The following is a 25,428-nucleotide window of genomic DNA, read 5'->3' as shown; positions in this document are numbered from 1 at the left end:
CCACCCCAACACCCCTGCCCCTAAAACTACCCCGAGCCCTACACCCCGCCCCTAAAACCTAAACCCCGTCAACCCCACCCCTAAAATTACCCGACCCCTAACCCACCCCTAAAACCACGCAACCCCCACCCCTAAAATTACCGCAACCCCTCGCCCCGCCCCTAAAACCACCTCAACCCCCACCCCTAAAACCTAAAACCACCCCAATCCCCCACCCATCCCTAAAAATCTAAACCACCCCGATCCACCAACCCCAAATACTAAAAATACCCAACCCCCCCTCCCCGCCCCTAAACCTAAACCACCCCGACCCCCACCCCTAAAACTAACAATACCCCGACCCCCCACCCTAGCTCCTAAAACTAAAAATACCCCTCCCCAAACCTAAACCGCCCGACCTCCCACCCCTAAAACTAAAAATACCTCAACCCCCCACCCCGCCCCTAAAACTAAAAATACCCCTCCCTACCCCTAAACCTAAACCGCCCGACGCCCCTCCCCTAAAACTAAAAATACCTCGACTCCCCACCCCGCCCCTAAAACTAAAAATACCCCTCCCCCCTTCCTCCACCCCTAAACCTAAACCGCCCCTAAAACAAAAAATAACCCGACCCACCTCCCCTAAACCACCCTGACTCCCCAAAATTAAAAATATCCCAACCCCCCACCCTCACCCCTAAAACTAAAAGTACCCCTCCCCAAACCTAAACCGCCCGACCCCCACCCCTAAAACTAAAACTACCCCTCCCCCAAACCGCCTACCCCACCCCTAAAACTAAAAATACCTCGACCCCCCCACCCCACCCCTAAAACAAAAAATACCCCTCCCCTCCCTCCCCGCCCCTAAACCTAAACCGCCCGACCCCCACCCCTAAAACAAAAAATACCTTGACACCCCCACCTCCGCCCCTAAAACTAAAAATACCCGACCCCCCCTTACCCGCCCCTTCCCCGCCCCTAAAACAAAAAATAACCCGACCCCCCTCCCCTAAACCACCCTGACCCCCCAAAACTAAAAATACCCCAACCCCCCACCCCGCCACTAAAACTAAAAATACCCCGACCCCCTACCACCTACCCCCTAAAACAGCTCCACTTACCTGACTGATCGCGTCGTCCTCCTAAATCGACTCCCTTCTTCTGTGCCTTAACCACGCATGTGTGTGGTTCGGCACATGCGTGGTTAAGGCACGAAACAATGAAGTCGTGGTTAACGAAAGCGTTGTTCCGCTTTCGTTGTCCACGACTTCGTTGTTACGGAGTCATAATTAAGGCCGTTTCCCATAACTTATTAATAAGTTTTAATTCTAATAAGTGTTGGTGAAGCCCATCCAATAAACAGTGTAGTAGTAAAAGGCTTGGAGATTTTATTCAAATAAACACTTACATTTAACAGATAATGAACACCACCCCAAAATATTCATGCAAGGTTTTCTAGCAGCTGCTTATCATCTAGCAATAAATGTAAAGTAAGTGATTCATGTAACACATAAACAAACCAATGAAAGTGACTCATGTACCTGGGTAAAAATAGATCATTTTCAGCACTCCTACTACCTGGAAAGAGAAATTACTTACATTCTGTGCTACAAATATGGGATGTATTCAGTCTCCTCATCAGCTCTCCCAAGCGTGTTACCTCAGAAATTTATCATCCAGTCCAGAGGCCCCTTCTATTTCAGAGGGCCATAGTCTGGCAGTTTTTCCTGCTTAGCCACAGGAGATGAATAGACCAATATTTGGGGTCTGTAAAGCCCAGTCTCGTGGCTCCATTCAGAAGTTATAATGCAACCCTTTCAAGACGTTGCTAAAATAATCTAGAGCCCATATTCCAAGTTTGCCAGCCATAACAGTGACTTTCTAGCTAGCCTGTACAACCTTTTAGCCAGTCTCTTTTTTCCTTTTTACTGTAATGTGAGACTGATTTTTGTTTATGCTTTTGAAATATATAGTCAAGTGATCACGCCTTACCATAATACAGGCATGAGCCTTGTGGTAATATGAAGCATGCATGCTTTGGAACCTCTCCTGTCCTGCTGTGTCCCAGAAATCTAAAAAGAACAAGTTCATGGATTAGAATGTGCATGGATTAGAATTTGCTTCGTAATCGTAAAAAAAAGGAAGAGGTCACGCTCAGGATGCACTGGTAGGCTTTCTAGGGAGGCCTGGTATGCAAAACACTGAAGTACAGCAGGAACGGAGAGTGCCACGTGGAGTTTGTGATGCACATTATAACACTATATTCATTGGCTCTGATCCTTTTCCAGAATGATATTTATTGACAAAAGGCTTTTACCTACAAGCACGGTCTTCCCATCCACAGTGGTCGTATATTTGTATAGCGTAAGAGCAAATGTTGAGAGCTGCTGGGGGCGGCTGAAGAGAAGTTAAGGGGTTTTCAGATGCACATATATTATGCCTAGACTCAGGACACGCCCAAATCATAACAAGATTCCCTTTTCATGCAAGACAAGAAATATACAAGCCATCCCCCTCTGTGCTCTATTGCAATTCAAATAAGTAACAGATTTCTGAGTTAACGATTAGTATATTGTGTGAACTGAACCACATTAAACACAAGCTTAGTAAAGAACTGCTGTGGAACGGTGTGAATCAATGGGAAAAATTGTATGCTTATGTCACCCAAGCTGGGATAGCCGAATTGTGTGCCTGGAAACTGTGATAATTCTTTCCAAAAATATTTTAAGTGCAACATTTACAAAGGATACAAGCCGTCCATCAAGAACCTCTCCATCAACCTGTAAAAAAAAAAAAATAATTTGTTAGTCCATCCACCTCCAAGGATTCCTGGCACATTTTCCGAAAGTGAGTCTTCCTTATCCACAGATAAAAAACGTTATACTTAAAATGTAATGTGGAGACCACATTTCACATCCTCAATTTCTTCCACAAAAGGATACCCTGTACTCGTTCTAAGTAGCAGATTGCTTCGATACAAAGCATGGACTTCAGAAGTAGTCCTACACATCCCTCACTGCTGGTCTCTGCTGCTTCCTTTTCCCTCCCATAATATGCTTTCACAGGCACTCTCTCCAGTCATATTTCACTTTTCCTCAATTTCCCTCCTCACATTTGCTTTCTTTTCACTCTGTCCCATCATCCACTTCTGTGCTCACTTCCTTCCCTCTGCTTGGACTTTCCCTCTCATCTTTCCATTCCGTTATCATTGTCTAGCCTCACCTGCTTAGCCCCCCATTCTTTCACGTTTGTTCTCCCTCACTTCGCCGATTGCTTCCTTCGAGCTCAGCTCCCTCCTATTCCTGTCATCTACTTTCATGTGCCCTGATATTTTTAAAGCTCCAATATTTCCAGCCTTGCTTTTCCACATGGTTCTTACCCACCTCATGCCATCTACATTCATGGGCCCTGATATTTCCCTCCTTCTTCTATCTGCATACTAATTTACTTATTCTACTGTCCTAGCTTACTTTCCTGGTCTTATTTGACTATCCACATTATAACCTATTACAAGTCATTTTAATGCCATAGAAACCATGTGAAAATCATATGCTTGTACGTTAAACCTGCAAATGTAGTTGGTAAAGGCAGACCATGTCTATGATATGGGCTCAGTTGAGTTTTTCTGCCATTCTCAACTTTCACATTTGCTCCAGCCTGTCATTATTCATTTTTCCAATTGACTCCCAACATCTGCTTTCCTGTAATCTCTCTCCCCCACCTTGCATCTTTCACTTTCCTTCTTGTCATTTGTATATGTTCTCACTTGGGTCTGCTTCCACCCTTTACCTGCATCCCACACCTTACACAAATACCTTCTAGAACACAGCTAGACATCTGGTGTTATATCTTCTCGTCACACCTTCTATCTGATCTTGCTGAAAATAAAAGCACAGTAGAGTTTTCGGCCATCATTTTATTTCACTTTCCAGAAAAGGAGACATTCAAGGCCATCTGCTCTGTTCATAATTCTCAGGGACCCCGAGACTGACGAGGTATTGACTAATGTCTTTGAGACTTCTAGTAACAAGAAAAGGTACTACAGCCTGCTACTACAAGCAAGATGACACTGATGTTGCACTGATTCCTCAAGTATTACTATTACTCCAGCAAGAAGAGCATGGTGGCTCACTAGCTGGCTGATATGAGTAAACTCGTTAACAGGGTAAAAGGCACTTACTACAGTTAAAAAACAAATAGTGAGTCAAAGATTAAAGACAGCTTGCAAAAGGGTTACAATCAAAAAATATTTGAAAAGGAAGCTCTGCTAAGGGATCCTGTTCTGTGAGCTGGAAAAATTAACTGTACAACTGATACAGTACTGTGTGATGGGAAGGCAATACGTTTTTGGATTTCTTAAAGGTACAATATCAGATTATACTGTGTGTGTATTTTACACAGCTTATTTGTAGGCCTCATTTTCTTTAGTTTTTGGTTTAAAAATGTTAAACTAGTGGAGTTTTAAAACAAAATTTACTAGGTTATAAAATTGAGCTGATGGGATGTATTTTTTAAAATGGTGATGTCAGCTAGGTGACAAACGAGAATGCTTTCTTTCCCGTTGCACCTGTAAAGACTTGGCATTTCCTTCACAGCTCTTTGCCTTGGTGTCACTTTTTTCCACTGCAGCATCTTCCCATGGGCCTCGTCTATGTAATAATATTCAGGGACAGCACAATCATTTCCTCTGTGGACAGCAATTAGGCAAATAAAAGGAAGAGGATCCTGGGTCGGCGTGTTTGCAGTTATGGTGGCTAGGGGCTGAAAGGACACGGCTTTCTCTTTAGAACAGGTATCAATGTCACTCAAGCAGAGATTCCAGGAAGAGGGGGCTGTACAAATTCTGTGTTTATTCTCTTTTCACTTGGAAAAAGGGGCAGGCCGATTTGGTCACTTTTCATGTGGGGTCACTCACCCACTGTATATCTTCCTTCATCCACAGGCTAGTCCAGTCCCTGTTTACTGCAGGCCAGGTAGCCAAAGAAGGCGGCTGACTAATATGTGCACAGCAGGCAGAAAAAATAAATATAGCTCCAAATCTGGAAGGAAGCTCTGGAGAAGTGTAAGAGCAAATGTGGAGAGCTGCTGGGGGCAGCTGTAGAGAGGCTAAGGGGCTTTCAGATGGCCATATATTAAGCCTAGACTCTGGACATGCCCACATATTTGGCCAATTTATAATAAGATTTCATTTTTATGCAAGACAAGAAATATACATGCCATCCTCCACTGTGCTCTAATGCAATTCAAATAAGTAACAGATTTCTGTATTAATGATTACTATACTGTGTGAAATGAACCACATAAAACACAAGCCTAGTAAAGAACTGCTGTGGAACGGTGTGAATCAATGGGAAAGAATGTATGTGAGTGTCACCCAGGCTTAATATTTGATTTCACATGCATACTTGCTAATCTTACTGATTTAGGAGGTTTAGACTATCGCCTTTTTCAGCAATCTATAGCATACAGCTTTTTAGGATCTTAGGTGTGAACTTTTTAAAAGGTGAAAGCTAGCTGAGTTGAATAGCACCTTAAACTGCATGCCTCTCAGTAGCTACTGGGTTTATCAACCACCACTGAAAAACATTTTTTTTGTGAAGACCTTGTTAAGGTACACTGACCACTGTGCTTAAAATTAACTCATTTATTTCAACAATGTAATTCTAAAATGCTAAGTGATTTCCCGTAAGAAGAATGTGAATTGGTGGTTTGAAACCTCAAAAAACGACCTTTTCTGGTCACTTGTTGTCAAGTATGAAAATGCAGCAGAAATGGTTTCATAAATGTGGATGTTTCCACTATATTCTTAATTCCCATTCAAGTTTTCATATTTATTTTGTAGCTGGGACAAGTAGGCCCAATCCCCCTGCAGCACAAACCCTTTGGCTGCCATTTTACAGGGAAGGGAATTGTCTGCAGTTGAGGTCATATTTGTGTCCATGTTAATGCTGTTCGAACTTGCATTTATGGTTCATGAATTCAAGGTCTTTATTATTAGGGTGAGTGCTCTAAATAATTGGAATATGTGTTGCAAGCTCACACTGCACTACTGACAGTGGTTCCAGTAAGAAAATATGTACACACACTTTTGAGAAGTTTTATAATACGAGGCTATGTATGATGCTCCCAGAATGCCCTTTTATTAGATGCAAATGTTTGCAGTAACTTGTAAGCAACCTTGATGATTCTTTGCTTTCAAAATAAAATGTTCAGGAAAAAAATGCAAGTAGGAAAGAAGTGTTTTGCTAAAGTACTGTGAACATTTAGGTATTTTTTTTTTTTTTAAGTATTATTTAGTAAATATATGTTGATGCAAGCTAGTATTTCAAAAAAATATTCATAATAGAAAATCACTGTAACCAGATTCAACAAAATAATGGGAAACATGAAAATAAACAAGCAATGCCATAGACAACCGATCCAACATTGGTGGTCAGTCTTTTGATTTTGTCAATGAATGTCTTGTTTTAACATTGCTTTTGTAAAACATTATTGCTGTGGGAGCTGCAAGGCACTCACTATTGCAACAAACACTGGCAAAAAGCAAGAATATTTTTGGTCTCAAAAAGCACACATTGCTACAGTATTTCCTATCACTGAACAAAACAATTTTGTGTATCAATATGCTCCCTGTGGAAGAGCATAATGCTATCACTCACAGTAAAGCCAGCCGATAGATGGATAGAGAAATATAATTTGAATAAAAACAAAAGATCTTGGTTGAGTCATACCAAATTAGGGGCCCAATTCTTACAGAAAGTCACAAAAGTACACCCTTGGCATATGCCTTTGCATTAGTGCAGAATTAGGGCTTTCATGAATTCAGAAGAATTTACAGAAGTAGTTCGGGAACAGTACTCCTGGAAAATATTTGTAAACTATTTTAGCACAAGCAAAAATGCATATGTAGATTTGCTCATGAGAAAATCTATTAAGGGTTTACAAGTTCACTTTCCCTCCAACCAATTTTTCCCCAACCCTGAAAGAACTTCACTTCTGCCACTGTCAGGAGTAAATTTCCAACCTTTCTCAGTACGGGAAACGTTTAGAGAAGAGCTAGTGAAAATCTTTAAAACATGCAAGTTAGCTGGTTTGCACAGATTCTAAGGTGTTCCAAGCCTGGAACTATTGCTTACTGCTTCCTCCAGCCCCAGTATGTAGATCTGGGGAAAGGTGGCAAAATAAGGAAATTGTTTGTATTCAAGCATTCCTATTTGTATTAGCCCTGGCATAATCAGAGAGGCTATTATCAGAGCTCCTATATAATGAGATCGCTGCCTTAATTTGTCGCTGCACTACATGGCATCAAAAGGACAAGTAGATTTTCTTTTACAGGACAAGTAGATTTATGAAGCACCCTGTCCCATGAACAAACAGATATTTTATTAAATTCCACACCCTCTGCACCAGGGACCATACTGCAGAATGAAGCCTCAAACTAAGGTGATAAATAGCAATTACTTCAAGCCAAGAAGAAATCACTCATCTTTGGAACAAATTTCACAACCCCATATTTTGTGGGGGAATCAAACTAGTACTTGTTAATGTAACAATGAAGTGGAAAGATGCAGTTTCCACCACAGTAGACTCCACAGTGTATACTATATGAATTACTTAAATTACCAAGATATAGTCACAATTCTTCAGTGCCTATGAAACAATGAACACAAATCACTGGAAAGAACATGCTGTTAAGTTTCTGTGATAGGGCCATGGCAGAAAAATACATGGTACTGTACCTGCATGCACAAATGCTGAGCTCTTTTATCGGATGCTACTGAATTGCTAATCAGGCACAGTGTCCACTGAAACAGTTCCAATACACTCGAGCAAAAGCAAATGGACTATACCGAAATAGAACAGTACTGTCATGATGGCTAATCTCAAAATGCAATGGCAAGACAAAGTCATAGCTGCAGTATCAAGAACTACAATGAGGGACGTTGAAGGGAAGCAAATCATAAATTCCTTACTTGGACTTCCCCACAGCACTATCTCCCAGACAGATGATCTTGACATTTTCCTCTGCATCGTACTTCTCCTGATCCAGCTCTGCCACTCCATGTCCATCGCCGTCCATGCTGATATTTTGCAACACGATCTTCTGATCTCCTTTGGCTGCACACACTTCTTCCTAGAGTGATCATTATTAAGAACAATTTTGGTTGAATCTTGAAAATAAAATTGAATGGTAAACTATAAATAATCAGGAGAACACAGGCCACAAATTTCTAACAGCATGAATACCTGTATTGTGCCCTAGACATTTAGCCTCACACTTCTTCTGCCTTCTCTCTCACCCGAATTGCCACCTTCTTGTATTGAGATATTTTGCTGCTCATTTCACCCTCTCTATGACCTGTGCCTTTTCCTATCCTCCTCTCTTTTGTACAATACTTCACATGCCCCATGGCCCGCTCCATTGCCATCCTTCTTCCATGTATGCCCCCACAGCATCACAAATGTTCCTCTCTACTGACATCTCTTTAGCTACCTTCCTCTCATTTGTGGTCTCTTGCTTCCCCCCTCCATGTTCAATTGGTCAAACACTACTGCCTACATATTTGCTTTTCTGTTTATGTTGTCATCTTCTGTCCTCTAATCTCAAAATTCTCATGCCTGCCAACTACACCTCTCACCATTTTTCATTGAATGTTTTATTCAGATGATTTACTAACCCAAGGATTTTATAAAATAGGTCATATTACATGTTAGACAGACCTGGCAGCTTTTTGGCGTGTCTCCCCTGTCTTTTTGCCTTCTGGCCTCCTGTTTTTATGGTTTACTGGACTCTGTTTTTGCTGGTGTATTGTCTCTCCACGCTTTACCACTGCTGATCAGTGCTAAAGTGCAAGAGCTCCCTATGTGAATTGTACTGTTGATTGGTTTATCCATGACTGGTATATTTGATTTACTGGTAAGCTCCTAGTAAAATGCACTAGAGGTGCCCAGAATCAAATGCTACTAGTGGGCCTGCAGCACTGATTGTGCCACCCACATAACTAGCCCTGTAAACATGGCCCAGACCTGCCCCTGCAGCGTCTGTGTGGGCAGTTTTAAACTGCCAGTTCAACCTGGCAAGTGTACCCACTTGTCAGGCCCAAGCCTTCCTTTTTTATGCATGTAAGGCACCCCAAGGAAGGCCCAAGGTAGCCCCATGGGCAGGGTGCAGTGTATTTAAAAAGGTAAGATATGTGTTTTACATGTCCTAACAGTGAAATACTGCCAAATTTGGTTTTCACTGTTGCAAGTCCTATCTCCCTCACAGGTTAACATGGGGGCTGCCTTTAAATAACTTTAAAGTGCAGTTTCCCTTAGAAGCCAGATAGAAATACGGAGTTTGGGGTCTCAGAACTCACAGTTTAAAAATACATCTTTTAGTGAAGTTGGTGTTTAGATTGTGAGTTTGAAAGTGGCACTTTTAGAAAGTAGGCATTTTCTTGCTTAAACCATTCTGTGACTCTGCCGGTTTGTGGATTCCCTGTCTGGATCAGTTTGACAGTTTGCCTGTTTACACCTCTCCTCTAGACAGTAACACAAAGGGAGCTGGGGTGTAGCCTGCATATCCTGATGAGCCATCTGGGCTGGAGTGGAAGGAGGAGTGGTCACTTACACCTGAAAACCTGTGCCTGCCCACACACAATGCAGTCTCCAACTCCCTGGTGTGTGTCTGGCCTGGACAAGGAAGGATCTTACAAACACTTGAGACTTTGCTTTGAAGTTTGCCCACTTTAAAGACTGAAAGGGGTAGAAGTATTGGACCCAAAACCCCAGACTTTTAGAATCTTTCTGGAATCAAGAGGAAACTCTGCCCAGGAGAAGAGCTGAAGAGCTGGAGGAGGAGTACTGTCCCTTTGCAGTGTTGCTTAGCTGGACTGGCCTGCAGTTGCTGCTTCTGCCTGAAAACAGTGCAAAGGATGAAGTTTGCTGTGTGCCCTGCTTGAGAAAGTTCTCCAATGGGTTGGAGTAGAGCTTGCCTCCTGTTGGAAATCTCAGGGACACCAAAGACTTCAGTTTCCTCGACCTGCAGCACTGGAAACTGTTTTGTGCTCTTCAAGAGGAGAAACCACTGCGACGCCACTGCCCTGCACCGTGACCTGCCGACACCGCAGGGAGCCGCACTGCCCCGCTTCACACAGCGACCTTGGTCTCACCGACGCAATCATCAGACGACTTTACCGAGTCGCTGCTCGCACTGCGACATTTGGGCCCAGAACTCTGGCATCGCCTTTCTCACACCGCACCCTGGGCATCCCCGACGACGCCACTCCTGTTGACAGCGGCGCAACTGCCTGCATCGTGGATTGTGGACACAGCTCGTGAGGTACACAAAGCACCGTCCCGTCCCACACCGCAGCCCCGGTTCACCGAAGCCAGCACCATCGATTCCAGTGTCGTCACCAGGCATTCCTGCCTGCACCGTGGACTGTGGACACTGCTCATGAAGGTCACAAAGCACCGTCCCGCACCGCCGGCTTGGGCATACCGACGACAGCGCTTCAGCAATGACGATGACACTGCCAGCACTGTGAGCTGGTGATACTGCACATTCAAACCACTGCGTCACAGCGCAGCCCGGGTCTCACCGGCGTCGCTGGACACCGTCACTGAGCCGCTGCTTGCACCGTGAGCTGTGGGCACCGCACATCCCGCCGTCCAACTTCGCACTGCGGGCCCAAAGCTTCCACACCAGCGCTCCGGACTTCATCAACCCGGAGTTCGATCTGCACCACATGTGACTTCAAGGGCCCCACGACTCCCACACCAACTCCGGAACCGACGCTGCTCACAGAGCTCACCACAAGGAGCACGACGCACTGCAATTCCAAAGGTACTGTTTGTAGGTCTTCCTGACACCGCAGCTGGCCCGCCACGCCGCGGTTGCCATGAACTATTGGTTTTGTTGATCATGACGCAGTGATAATACCAGGTAGAGCTAGCGACTTCAAGGAAGAGTATTTTTGAGTAAATCTTGCAGAATTCATATATTTATTACTGTATGTTGGTCTTGTTTTAAATAGATAAATATTGGATATTTTTCTAAAACCAGTGTGGTGTCCTTTTGAAGTGTCTTCACTTATTACTGTGTGTTATGTGCAAATGCTTTACTCATTGCTACTGAGATATGCCTGACTGCTCGTGTCAAGCTACCAAGGCGGTGAGCAGGTATCGCCCTTATCCTGACTAGAGTGAGTGTCCCTATTTGGACAGGGTGCAAACCAACTGCCAACTATAGACCCCATTTCTAACAGTACAATTATCAGAAAACTGAACAAGTGAAAGAGAGAGAAGAGAAATATCAGATTTACTGAGAGAACAGCACAAGATTAGAAATCCAGAACTGGTATCTGGAAGGTCGTAGTCCAAAATGCATGGCCACTGGTAAATAGGAATACTAGTCTGGATAAAGACCAAGGCTACATTTAAAATAAAGCAACAGAAGCACAACTTGCAGCTTACTTCAATGACTGATCACTGATTGACAACCCTGACAATGTGTCAAACAGCAAGAGCCCAATGGGAAGAAGTCGGTTGGGAATGCTTTTATTATTTAAATTTGAGGAGTGCATAAATACCTGTGAGGGAGTTCTTGCTCTGATGGTTCAGATAAGATTTCAGGGACTGCTTTATTGTAGAAAACAACAAGATTTGAGCGGTTTAAGGAATGTTCAATTTTGAGTTACATCTGAGGAAGTGCACTGCTTTCACATCTGAAATGAGAATAGTTTGTCATCTTGAAGACTTTGTCTCATCTTTAGGTGGACAAAAGCCTAGCCTTGCAGATGTCATTATTCTGGAAAGCACGTGGGCCTTGAAAACATTAAGGGTGTAAATGGGGTCACAGGCATTAATGGTTTTATGAAAAAATACATAAGCTCAGAATATAAGCGTTTGTCACAGCCTGATGGTGTGATGTACACTGCCTGCAGTGTCAAAATTGATGTCCGTTCATTGATTCAGGCTGTAGGTGTGAGCAAAATTTCCTATGAGAGCTAAAATGGGAAATACCCCACTATCCCCACCCCTGTTCCCCACCTCCCTCCAATTTAACTTTGTGTCCCATGGACAGATATTCACGAAATGAGCTGAAGCTTAACTGAGTTAGCTAGTAAAGTGCCACAAGGTCAAAGGTTACAGGCAAATCATACAATACTGTTTTAACACAAAGTATATCTGAACGATCACAACACAGTGGTGTTCGCCACTGGGTGATATGTCATTGAAAATAAATGGTAGTACATGTTACTTTTGAAAAAGCATACAATAAAACCACATTCACACATTACTACAATATAAAGATACAATTCCATTTGATTAAAGCAGAATAGTGAAAAAGAAGTGCGGAAAACACCCCTTACTCTTTCACAGAACACGTTACATTGACTTGCCAGAAGATAAGATCACAATGGTCAGGAGGGCATTTCATTGCGCTTTTATCACAATGGTTTAAATTAACCATTTGTTTCCTGATTATGGTTAAATGTGTTTACTTATAACTAATATACATGAAAAAATGCATGGCATAAAACATATATGCTAAATATAATTTACCACTCATTATCACTGGTGACAGATCGGAAGTACATCATGACCCACTTGTGTCTTCAACTCTCCCCCCACACTCTCCCCTTGCACAGCAGTGATGAATAACCAGATCTACATGTTGGTATAAATGCTATTTTATGTATGGGTCTCACTGACAGTTATTAATGTGAATTACCAGATTCGAAATCTGGTTATTCTCCGCTAGAATTCTGTAGGACACCTTGAACCATTACGTTCAAGATTGTCTGATGTTTTTAATCTTACCAACAAACACCGTTATTAAAATATTGAACTATACAGGTGATTTGTGAGGGAATTTTAGAATGTATTTCTCTTCAACTGGATCCCCGCTTTATCCAGAAAGATAAAATGTCAGCACTCCCTCAGAGTTCATTTAACAACGAGGTTGAGTCTGCTCAGGTGGTATCATCTTACCTTGGTGGGGGTAGGTGGTCAAATGATGAAGCATGACACTATAATGTGTGGGAGACCACCTAGTCCGTAAAGGGATCTCCCCCACCCGTTTCTGAACACTCGAACGTCACTACCACTTTCCATGCCTACTATTTAGATCACCAAGTCGGTGACCTACTCACCTATGAACCGTGCCAGAGGGGCCCGCTCCTAGACTGCCTGAAACACCACAGACAAGATCACAAGAACTGTGCCTACATTCACTAAATGGCAACTGCAAACATCTATAGAGACTAGCACTCAACCGCCAGATAGGACTGGCTGTGAGTAAGGCGTGGGCATGTAGGACTACAATGTCTGTAAGGCATCCACTCTGAGACGTATGCATTCCTGCACACACGTCCCAACCCCACACTGGAGATTGCGGTCCAACTAATAAAGAGGGTGAAGACCCTCTTGCGCAGGAAGCTGTGTATGTATTGTAATAGTATTTATATAGCACTTACTACCCCTGAAGAGGCGTTGAAGCGCTTTTCGCCAAGTAGCACGCTACTCTGGAACCCAACAAGAATTAGTGATGGATTTGTCTCGGGAAATATGAGTACAGTTTTAGTATTATTATGAGTTAATTTGAGCCGCGAATATGAGAGTTTGTTAGTTAGATTGACTGGAGTAATGGAGGGGTGGAGGAGGAAAGAAATCCAGAAGTGTTAATTGGGAGTATATTTCTCATTTACTCAACCAAAAGGCTTGGGATGAGTAAAGGGGGATGGAGGAGGGAAGAGTATGTGGAAGGGTTAGGGAGATCATAGTAGCAGGGTGAGATAAATGAGGGAGAATTTAGTAGGGTTGTGTGGGAGGTCATGGTAATAGAGTGAGGTTTGGTGAGTTAGATGTGGAAGCGGAGGGAATAGCTTAGGCAGAGTTATTTAGGAGATGAAAGTAGTAGAAAAGATTTGGGATGAGTCAGAGTGGGAGTGGAGGATAGTTTGATAGAGACATGACATATGATGATGGTTAGATAAGTGTGATAATATGAGAGCAGGGATTCATAGATGGGGAAATAGCAACCATACCATGTCAGCCACTGCTGGCACCTACACTAGGCCCCCAAAGCCAAAGGGAGGATGTGCTTTTGCCTGCAAATAGCTCATTATTCAGGTGCCTACTGCAGATCCCAGCAAATAACTCAAATTAGATGATATTAAAATGAATGAACCTCTGGCTCAAATGCTGGGGCAGTTCAAATGCTGCTTAGAGAAGGCTGACTTCACTCCCCAAGGTAGACATTGAAGCCTTAGATACAGCTGATGGATTCAAAAGGGATCTAAGGTCCCATATCCTAGTATCGGATGGCCCTGGTTTCTGGGTGCTGAAACCATGATGAAGGGCTGGATATCAGACCTAAAGTGGCTTCAGAGAGGAGCAGGTTAACCATTAGCCCCACAGGGCAATAACCAAGGAGATACAAGAACAAAACTTGGCAACCCTGAAAAGGAAAACCTACCAAGTAGGCCTACAAAAAAGGACAAAGCTGAAAGAAAAGAGGACTTGACTTGCCATTACGAAGGCCACTATAGGCAAGCTATTTCGAATGCCTAGGTTACATCCACAAAAGCTACAATGTAGTAGGAAGGTGATCTTTGTGTCTGGCTGTACCAGCTTAAGCATGTGTGTCTACAGCCTGCATAACTGTGGCATGTTAGCTGATAAACTCTTAATACCTTTCTCCGCTTTGCTGAGATGAACACAGGAGGCCAAAACTCACATAGGCACTTGTTCACACTTAAACAAAAGATGTGCAGTGTGGTAAACGTCTACATCTCATTCTGTGCTTCCTTAGAAGAGCTGCAGCCTCTTTGACAGGAGACTGTCTACTTAGAATCCATATCCTTAAAATGGGTATTAGGGGATTTTTGGAGACCGGGTCAGAGATAAGGCTTTGGAGGCTTGATTTGGTGAGTAATTCTGTTAGAGTTCATTGGAATATATAGGATCAAAACAGCATGGGGGAGTAATTATTCTCTTATGGATGGTGTTTGATATGGGTCCAGGGTTCTTGGGCTCCAGGTGGGTGTTGGTGATAACTCCTCTTCCATTTCCTTTCTTCTCAAGTTAGCCTTTTAGGCGAGGTGGTGTCTGCCAGAGGGCTCCCCGTACATGAGCGGAGGAACAAAACAAAACAAAAAAAAATACAATATCCCAAAGTAAGTACACTGGTCTACATGGGAGATTTTTCCCTTCACCAAACCCCAAGGGTGTGCCTACTAACTGAATAGTATAGTAGTGCAGGTTAAAGAAATGTAAATACTTTTCTTGTGAATCAATGGAGAGAAAACAATAAAACAACAAAAAAGTGCCACACACAGTGTCCTTAAAGGTATGAATATTACCAGGTTTTCGACAAGTCACATATTTATATTGTGTTTTTTTCCTTTTCCTTATACGTGGCCTCTCTTGGTTGTTATTTGTTTCCTTTTGTATCTATACCCAGTATATTCGGGTGTTACCTGAGCAGTGGTGCTGATCTACAAGCTAATTGAGACTCCCGGAAATATAATGCCACCTGTACATTTCTCCCGCTGAATCTGTTTCCTTTACCTCCCTCCTCCCTTGGGTAGTACAACCGCGTCACTCACTGCAGGAGCCTCAGCTCTCCAGAGCCGGGCCAGGAGCTGTGGCGTCTTTGGCGGCGCCCCAGCAATTGGCCATAAACCGCTCGTCCTCACTGTCCCGTTCCTCGTCTCGCATCTGCTTCTCCTCCGCCTTTCTTGTCGACTTCTTGTCCGAGTCTACTTCTCGCCCTCCTGTCTCCTTTCCTTCTGTGGCGTCTTCCTCCTCACATGCTCCTCCTCTTTCCTCCCCTATGTTGTATGTCCCTTTTCTCCTTCTGTGTTCCTTTTCAGGTTTGTCTGTCTCCTCTTCTGTGTCATTGTCCTGTTTTCCTTGTTTCCATCAGGGCTGCAAAAGAACATCCGGTGTCAGGTCGGGAATTTCTTTGTAAATGTCCTCGGTTTTTTTCCTCTCAGGTGTTGCGCAAGAAGCTCAGCTGGAAGATCCTGCATTGGAGATGCAGGTAAGTCCCCAGATGGAAGAGGAATATGCCACAGGGATTCCTTACATTTCCATGGATTCTGAAACCCCAACTGGCCTTACTAATATAATGGCATTCTAATTACCATGAAACTGGTTAATAGAGGTAAAGTGCCCTTGAATTTGGTTGGTTCGGTCCAAATATTTGAGCATACCTCAGCACTTTAGTAGGTGGTTGATTTGTCACCAGCTGCCACGTCGCTGCTAAAAAGGTAGTTTCTGAATCCAAACCGTGGTTCCTCTTTGGTTTCTTCAAAGCTCTGTGCACCAACACAGAGGAAGTGTTGGACAACACAGGATGAAAACCATGTTGAGGTACTCTTTGAGGGCCAAGGATTATGTAGAAGCCTGCTGTTGTTGTGCATTTGAAGAAAGAGTAAATCTGGCAAAAAATGAAGAGAATCAGCCCAAGTGTGGTGACCAGAACAGTGAAGTCTAGCTGCTGTGTGCCTCTACCTTTCATTAACCGATAAACGGACATGGGTGCTTCTGGGCAGCTGGTGTTACATTAGATCTCTTAAATACGGCCATAGTCATTTGGATGTGCCAGAGCATCAATAGAACATGGACTTTATCTGTGTATCATCTCTGATAATGAATGAAGCTTTAATTCCACACGTAAGTGCTACACCGTGCCAGAACACCGTCATTTATAAATACTTGCCAGCTTCTCTCCTTTTTTTTATCAAATTTGGCAAGATGTTGCTGTAAGCAGCTGTGATTTCCAAAATGTACTTCTGCAATCCAGAGGAACGGACACGGTTTTACTAATTCTTGCATGTTACAACCAAAACCTGCCACCCACCTGCAGCACCTTACCATCAATTAACATCTTCCTCGCCTGAGTATATAAAAGGACCTGGTCTCCTGCCACCCAATCCTATTAACCCTTGTGCTTTCTCTCCACCTCTTGATTCGAAGCTGTGCTCTCCGCTTTGCACCGGAGGTGTCAGTCCACCTGACAGACCCGTCATCCTGGCCTTAGATTCAGCTAGAAACAACTTGAAATTCCCTCTCTTTGTTACTACATAAGAGGTGGCAGAAGTGATGTCTTGAAGAGTGATGGTTTGGGGGCACCCAGTCTCTTGCCATCCAGTGCGCCTAGTTTTCAGTATCGGACTGGGAGCTGGGCATGCTGTTGTCTTGTCCATGGAGATGCCTGGAGAGGTAATCAGCCGGGTTGTCGCAGCCCAGCTAGTAGCCCACCATCAGCTCATACTTTTGAAACGCAATGCCCATTTCATTGATGCGGGGTGACAGGTGCGGTGTAGTGCCTGCAAAGAGTGGTATGAGCGGCTTGTGGTCCGTTACAACTCTGAATGGCCAGCTGTGAAGGCATAAGTGGAAGTGACGGAAACCCCACTTAATGACAAGTCTTTCCTTCTCAATGTGCGCATGGAGTTTCTCTGTGTCTGTGAGGGGCTTGCTTGTGAATGCTACTTGTGCCCAGTGATCACCACCCGCATGTTGCATAAGAACCGCTCATAGGCTGATGGGGCTGGCGTCTACTACCAGTTCTGATTCTTTGGCAGGGTCGAAGTAGACCATGACTGTGTCTTGAAGCAGAGAGTCTTGATGATCTGGAATGCGTTATGTTCCCAAGGTGTTGTGGTCTTGGTGAGATATCAGAGTGCCAGCCAGGCTCAAGAATTGTGTTCTAGAACTGCAGCTGCAGATGATATCCCAAAAATGAGTCTTCAGTAGTGGCAGAGACCGACAAGAGTAGAGAACGTTGTGATGTACCCGAGTATTCTTGTGGAGCTCGAGCTGGTGGTACCCTGAAATCAGATCAAGATCTACGTGAGAACCACTTGGAGCAGTTGATGTCGGTAATCAGGTCATTCGTCGTAGTGAGATATGGTGCTCCTTCGCTATGTCTTTGTTGGGAAGGTGCATGTCAATACAAATTTGTATGATCCAGGGTTATTTAGGCTTGTTTGCAATCTCCATGGAAGACACCCTTGGGGTGGGACCTACATCTGCCATCTTACAGCTTTTGCAGTTCCGCCTCAACACCTCGGCCGAGGTGGGCAGGACCCTAAGATGTCATATGGTGAACTGTGGGGTCAATGTGGAAAGATAAAGGTGGTCTTTTCAGGCAGTCCAGATCTGTGAAGAGACTCAGGAGCCCAAGAAGCAAGCAGTTCATGGTGCTGGAGAGATGTCTGATGACATGGGTAAAGTGGACGAGCAGCAGGCGCTCTGCGGTGTTCCAACTGAGGAGTGTTTCCGAGTCCACTAAGGAGACGAAGAATTTTGTGGAGCATACTTGGGTGCAGTGGGACACGGAGCAAGAGAAGATCCCTGGCAATGGGGTAGGTGACAAACTCACGCAGGCAAATACTCTAGCTGAAGCGAGTAGCAGCTAGGGGCTCGGGTCAACAGTGCGGAACTGCTCAAGGATGGCGATGGCGATGGATGCTCCTGTATTAACTAAAGTCATGATTGGGGTGCATCCAATGAATATTTAACAGGCAGAGTGGGCACATTGTGAGGGCTGTCTAGGTTCAATGGAGCATGAGCTACAGAAGATCTCCACAGACATCATCGATTTGGAAAGGATTGTGTGGTTGTTGGTGGGTGGGGCGCCTTTGGAGATGGCTGCAGACATTTCTACTTTAATCAGCTTTGGTACCAGTTCTGGTGTGGAGTAGAGCCTGTGGAATGCTATCTTGATCTGGTCTACCCAGTCATTTGACAGTTCATAGGAGCGGCCGAGCGTGAGGACCTCGTCCAGTGGCTAGTCGGGCTGTCGAAGTATGCAGCGTCTCAGGGACACAGAGCAGCAACCATTTATGATCTGGACCACCCCTTCTTCCTATGGATCATTGTCTGCACAGGTGCTACTGAGTTCCCAGAGGCAGGCAAAGAAAAGGTCTTTAGATTCCTCCTCATACTGTTGACCCTGGCAAAGCTTTAATCTTTGAAAGTTGGGATTTATTTGAGGGTCAAATTGAACATTCAGGGCAGTGACTGCTTTGTCAGTCATTAAATAGGAAAGAGGGACACACACAAAAAAGTTACTTCACGTTGGGAAAGGGGGAAAATACCAGACTAGGTCAAGATCCACATTTCCTCCCACTTAGAATACAGCTCCAAATTTCCAGCTATCAACACTCTTCTGAGGCCCAGTCTAGGAACATGCCTTCTTCCATTGTGTCCATGGCGCCTTTCTGATCAATAGGATACTGTAGTGGATCCTATTTCATTTTAATGGGAATCAGGAGTTCAGCTTAGCCTTCTGGCTTGCAGGTCTGTGTCCCCGTCACCTAGTGTCTTTTAACCTACTAAGCTTGCTCTGTTTTAGCATGTGTATTTAATAATTTCTTCCAAGATGGCTACCATGTTTATAGTTAGGAAGATGTTTTAGTTTCAGGTTATCAGTGCAGGCATCACTATCAGCGTCAAAGATTAATGAGATAAATAGGTATTCACATTATGGACTTTCCCACTTTCGTGCGACAGTAACATAATGTACCTTTTCAGGGAATTTTTTATATAACTGCCGCCCCAAGCATACCTTTTTAACTATTGTTTGGGAACATCAGGCATCTTACAAGATCTGTATATATATATCTCACACAGACTTGATTATCAGAGGGATTCCTACCAGATGCCATGGATGCTATCTATTCTACACTTCGCCTTGATGCAGACCCAGAATTCGTGTCACCACGGAGTCTTGAACTAGAGACCTAATTCCAAGATAATGATGGTTGGGGGGCTCTTCTCATGGACATGGTACTGCCAGATTAGGTTTAACACATCTAGCTCTCTTTAGGTTAGACATTAGGTTCACCACGCTAGGGTATTAGGGTTTATTTTACGCCTGCTTTGCATCTTATGTTATTGTAAGATGGTGGAGGTCTTTGCATTCATGACTCTCGTTTTCACAATTCTGTTTCTTGCATTGTTCATTATCCTAATCATTGCAGCCCATGCAATTTATAGTAGATTGCAGTCGTTAAGAAAACCTATTGAAAACTTTACTGCATCTCCTTCGTTGCCTGTGTGTGACGGAGACTTGTTGCTCATGTGAGAAAAGGGTAATCTCTGTTTAACCACAACTCCCCTGAGATGTTGCACTCTTGAGTCCATGCGTAAAGGCTTCCACAAATCACCTTTACTGTTTGGGTTTTTGGTGAGGTACTGCTTGTGAGCTGTTGGGGGGGTAGGGGGGTGAGCTGGTGGGGGGGGGGGGTTTGAGCGGAAAGTTGTGACTTGTTGAAGGATTGGTCTTGTCACCTACAAAGTGCTGTCATAACTAAACCAGCAGTCTTGCCTAGGGCATGACTCAAACTACGACAATACGGCCATATCAGTATTGATATGTCTCAGTTCAGACATTGGGTATCTGTGGCCTAGACTGAGGCTGATCCCTATACCTTACTAGGGGTAGTTGGAATAGGATACAAAATGTACCCTGTAAGGAACTTTTTGGAGACGCACTGGAAACCTTGGGTGTTGTGACTTCCGCTAACAACAGAATAAACTCAGGAAACCAAAAATCCCCACTTGTCGATCTAGGTGGAAAAAGAATCTCTAAAACTGTAAGGTCCTGAAGAAGGTGGTTGAAAATGTTTGTGAGTCACCGAAACGTGCGTCTACCAGTTCTTGCAAACCGCAGTACCAACTTAGCGGAAGGTCAAGGAAGAACGGTCTCCTTTGTATTAATGTATTATTTTTTGTGGGTCTGCGTGGTGTAAAATGAGTGAACAGAGAATGTAAGGGAGAGAGTGTATGAGTGATGTAGAGTATTTGATGAGTGGGGTGTTCAATATTTATACTGTTGTGTGTAATACATCAATGTTATTGTATTTTTTGTAACAGTATTGTGATTTCATATACATCTTTTATGAACTATATTAATTTGTATATATTAAATGCAAGGTTTAGCTGTAAGAATAAAAAATGATATAATATAAATGAAATACACACGTATTGCTCTTTTGTGGGTCTTTCCATGTACGGCTTAAGTCCACTGATTGATGTAAATAGGTTCAACAAGAAGTAGTGATCTTGATTATAGTTTGTCATAGTCATTGTCAGTGCCTGTGTCGAGGAGATTCCAGAATAACTTGAAGATTTCCTCCCCGTTGTAGTGCAGCAGCAGGGAGTGTTTTGTCTCATCAACGGTCTCTTTTGTGGCCCCGAAGTAGTTGTTCAGACGTATGACTCATATAGCTAGCACAGGGCCGCTAAATTCACTGAAGGAAGGCAAAGAGTTGGAGACACCCCCGATCGTGTGAGCTAACAAAATGGTGGTGGCGTTGTGATGTGGGGGCAGGGGTGGTTCTTGGTGGTGTGACACAACAGGTGCAGCACCTTATTGGGACGCTCATTGCAAGGCGTGGTTGCAGCTGCCACTGGGGCCAGGTAGTGCAAATATCTTCAAATCTGTTATGTAGAAGGGCCGCATGGGCTAGACGCCTGGGTGGGGTGCCAGGATGTGATGGCACTATGCAGTGCAATGACTGTAGCAAGGAGAAGGCACGTAGAGCTGGTGGTCGCGTTTCGGTGTAAGCCACTTGAGCGCAGCTGCTGCTCAGCAGGGTCGCTCATCTGGACTCGTATGATGGGGTTGGGGGCCGTGCACTAACCCAGCCAGTGGGAGCAGAGTCTCTTGCTGCTGGCCTTATAGCAGGTAAGCCTAACAGGATGGATACAGCAGGGCAGAATCCTCCTCATCGCCTGAGATTTTGAGCGTGGGGTCGGAACGTGCAGCCGGGCATGCATGCCTTTCAGGGTGGAGACCTGCTCCATACTACACTCCCCCATACCTCAGCACCCAAAATCCTAGTCAGTTGCCATATGACTATGATCTCCTGTAACTGAATAAAAGCAGAAAGTGTGCACTGCTAAACGCACAATCTTGCAAATAGCGAACTAAGGTTACAGCAGGGTGCAGGTACACTGGAATCAGGACAAAGAAAGACTGCTGACAGATGAATGCATGGAGTCAGACTTGAAAGCTATAGTCGAAGGGAGATATGAACGGGGGATCAGATACTCTTCGTATTTCAGTCAGTTTTAGAAACATGCTGAAATTATTAGAATGCAGCAAAGTGAATCAGATACACTTATATCATTAACGTTGGCTTTAGGATAGACATTTTATATGAGTATTTTTTTTTTATCATTGCCACAGATTTTATCCCCTTCTCCTGCAAAAACCTGAAAAGAATTCTAAAGATTTTCACATATTAATCTGCAGATCTGGACTATATCCACTTCCGTTTCTGCTAATACCACATCACTCCTCAATTAACTTAAGATGATGAACTACTAATGGTCCCCAGTGCTACCCTCGCCGTCCTAAGAGCAACACCACGTCTTAATAATCTTAATAGTCACTCAATTACTATCATTCTAAAAGATCAGAGTCGCTCTCCCCCTCATAACCCTCTAAGTTAATACTACAGCCCTATGTTAACCTTTGCACTGGCACTATTAAAACCATCAGCCTACATACAAGTGCACTGCCTCCACCAAAAGTGCATTCCTTCCACAATCCCTCGACTGCAGTGCCAATCACACTTAATATGTGTGATCTTTACATTACCACCACCTTCATGTGACCTAGGGTGACCACCCGTCCGTAAATTTCACTGACTGTCCGTAATTTCGCCCTGCCTTCCGTTGTCCGTGATGAAAGCCTTAACGGACGGCATTTGTCTGTAATTTTAGCCTTTCACCTAAATGGCAACGGAGGCAGGGCGAAATTACGGGCAGATCAGTTTCCCCAGCTAGGCTGGAAGGCAGGGAGTCTCCTGTGCCCTCCGGGAGGGGTAGGCAGATAAGAATCAGACCTTCTTGACAGGGGGTCTCCTTCCCTAAAGACATGCAAATTTGCCCAGCTGGTAAATCTGCAAATACAAAGGCGCTTGAAAACCTGCATTGACTTTACTAAAAGGAGTCACTTGAAGTTTTTTGGTGGCAAACATATTTCTTTTAGAGAGGTATTGTAATGGTGTTCCAAGGTGAGCCCTGGAGTGTGTGGTTTTAATGGAGTGTTATAAAATTTTAAAGTGCTAGGTATAAACTGTATATCATTCAAATCTGTATTTGAGAAGCACTTTTTTTTTTATTTAACCGAAATGTATTTGCGCATTTTGTAGCAGCCTTTATTATGATGTAATTGTATTTTTCGCAGTTCTTTCAGGTACCTCGGTACCTCATAATACTAACAAACATTGGCAAAGCCAATAGGTCTCATCTACGAAAGAGTTATTGGCTTTGCTAATTCGTTTTAGCCATTAGCCATGTTATATACCAGAGTAGCTGCTGTTCAGCATGGCTTAAAGTTAGTGGCATAGTTGTGTGGAGTAGAGTGGCATAGGAGCAGTGGCGTAGAGCCCAGTGGTGCAAAGTACAGTGCAGTGGGGTACAGTGCAATTGTTTAGAGTGCGTTAGCGTAGAGTGCAGTGGTTTAGAGTGCAGTGGCATGGAGTGGCGTGGGACAGAGTAGAGTGGCATAGAGTGCAGTGGAGTAGAGAGGCATACAATGGAGTAGCAGAGAGTAGCAGAGAGAGCAGTAGTGTAGAGTGGTGCAGTGGCATAGTTTGCAGAGTAGACTCACGTTGCAGGGAATGCAGTGGCGTAGTGTAGAGTGGTGCAGAGTAGAGCAAAGTGCTGTAGAGTGGAGTGATGCAGAGTAGAGTGGCATAGAGTGCAGTGGCATAGAATGCAGTAGTACAGTGGTGGAGAGTGCAACGCTGCAGAGTAGAGTGTCAGTGCAGTGATGTAGAGTGGCACAGAGAGCAGTGGCGTAGAGTACAGTGGTACAGAGTAGAGGGCAGTGGCGTACAGTGCAGTTGTTTAGAGTGCATTGGCGCAGAGTGCAGTGGCATAGAGTGGCATGGGGTAGAGTTACATGGAGTGCAGTAGAGTAGTGTGGCATACAATAAAGTAGCAGAGAGTGCAGTAATGCAGAGTGGTGCAGTGTCAGAGTGCAGACTAGACTCATGGGGCATAGAGTGCAGTGGTGTAGAGTGGAGTATTGTAGAGTGGTGTAGAGTAGAGTATAGTGCTTAGAGTGCAGTGGCATAGAGTAGAGTGGTGTAGAGTCAGAGTTGCAGAGTAGAGTGCAAGTGCAGTGGTGTAGAGTGGTACAGAGAACAGTGGCATAGAGTACAGTGGTGCAGAGTAAAGGGCAGTGGCATACAGTGCAGTTGTTTAGAGTGCACTGGTGTAGAGTGCAGTTGCATAGAGTGACATTGGGCAGAGCAGAGTGGCATAGAATGCAGTGGAATAGAGTATATTGGTGCAGAGTGCAGTAGTACAGAGCAGAGTGGTGTAGAGTATAGTGGCGGCCAGTGCAGTGTTGCAGAGTGTCAGCTTGCAGTGGTGTAGAGTGCATTGGACTAGAGTGCAGTGGTCAGAGTGGTATAGAGTACAGTGGCATAGAATAGATTGTTTCACAATAGAGTGCAGTGGCATAGAGTAGAGAGGTGCAGGGTAGAGTGCAGTGGCATAGAATGCAGTGGCACAGAGTGCAGTAGCATAAAGTAGATTATTTCACAGTAGAGTGAGGTGGCTTAGGGTGGAGAGGACAGGGTAGAGTGGAGTTGCATAAAGTGGCATAGAGTGTGATGGCATAGAGTAAAGTAGTGTAGAGTGCCGTGGCATAGAGTGCAGAGGTGCAGAGTAGATTATAGTGATGTACAGTGTATTGATGTACAGTGCAGGGGCATAGAGTTGAGTGTTACAGAGTAAAGTGCATTAGCATAGAGTGTATTAGCTTAGAGTGCAGTGGCGTACAATGCAGTGTTGCAGAGTGGCAGAGAGTGGAGTTGTGTGGATTAGATTGGTGTTGCCTAGACTGGAGTGGTATGGCGTGCAGACGAGCAGGGCGCAGTGGTGTAGAGAGGCGTAAAGTGCAGTGGCATAGAGTAGAGTGGTACAGAGTAGAGTAGAGAGGCATAGTGTGAAGTAGCATAGAGTGCAGTGGCATAATGTGGAGTGGTTCCGAATGGAGAAGAGTGCTGTGGCATGGAGTGGAGTAAAGTAGAGTGATACAGAGTAGGGTGCAGTGGCGTGTAATGGTGAGAGCAGAGTGGAGTGTAGTATGGATGGTATGCTAACACATTGAAATGACCATTACATTTGCACAGATATACAGTTTTTCAAATCAAAATATACTGTGTACAGACGATGGTGTGTGGAAATTGCATCACCTAATGGAATGATTTGTTTTAATCATGTAAAGGTATTTGTTTCCAGCACAGTTCAGAATTAACAAAAATTTGCTTGATTTGTACTTCTAATTCTGATATATTCTGAAGTTTATTTAAATGTTGTCACGTGATAGAAAAAACTCTTTCTTAACCCCAGTATCCAGCAAGATTGTCGCATAAATCCTCTCACTTTGAAGTCAGAGAAAAAGAAGTAAACACT

General features: G+C 44.1%; 1 protein-coding gene across 3 annotated transcripts in view; it reads right to left on the bottom strand.

The window, feature by feature from the left end:
* Window positions 1–25,428, bottom strand: part of RABL2B (RAB, member of RAS oncogene family like 2B) — a 115,344-nt gene that overhangs the window by 86,953 nt on the left and 2,963 nt on the right. The window contains exons 1-5 of one of the 3 annotated variants that reach the window (XM_069229463.1): window positions 15,579–15,731; window positions 7,953–8,113; window positions 2,730–2,759; window positions 2,297–2,376; window positions 1,972–2,051 (exon numbers count right to left, since the gene is read on the bottom strand). In XM_069229463.1, the coding sequence (XP_069085564.1) occupies window positions 1,972–2,051; window positions 2,297–2,376; window positions 2,730–2,759; window positions 7,953–8,059 (297 nt within the window). In that variant the 5' untranslated portion in view covers window positions 8,060–8,113; window positions 15,579–15,731. Of the gene's footprint in view, window positions 1–1,971; window positions 2,052–2,296; window positions 2,377–2,729; window positions 2,760–7,952; window positions 8,114–11,555; window positions 11,678–15,578; window positions 15,732–25,428 lie in introns of those variants that run through there. The other 2 variants (XM_069229462.1, XM_069229461.1) reach the window with 2 other exon arrangements.

The sequence above is a fragment of the Pleurodeles waltl genome, chromosome 4_1 (assembly GCF_031143425.1).
Source record: "Pleurodeles waltl isolate 20211129_DDA chromosome 4_1, aPleWal1.hap1.20221129, whole genome shotgun sequence".
NCBI lineage: Eukaryota > Metazoa > Chordata > Amphibia > Caudata > Salamandridae > Pleurodeles > Pleurodeles waltl.
The sequence above is the reverse complement of the archived record's forward strand: the minus strand, read 5'-3'. Positions and strand labels throughout refer to the sequence as shown.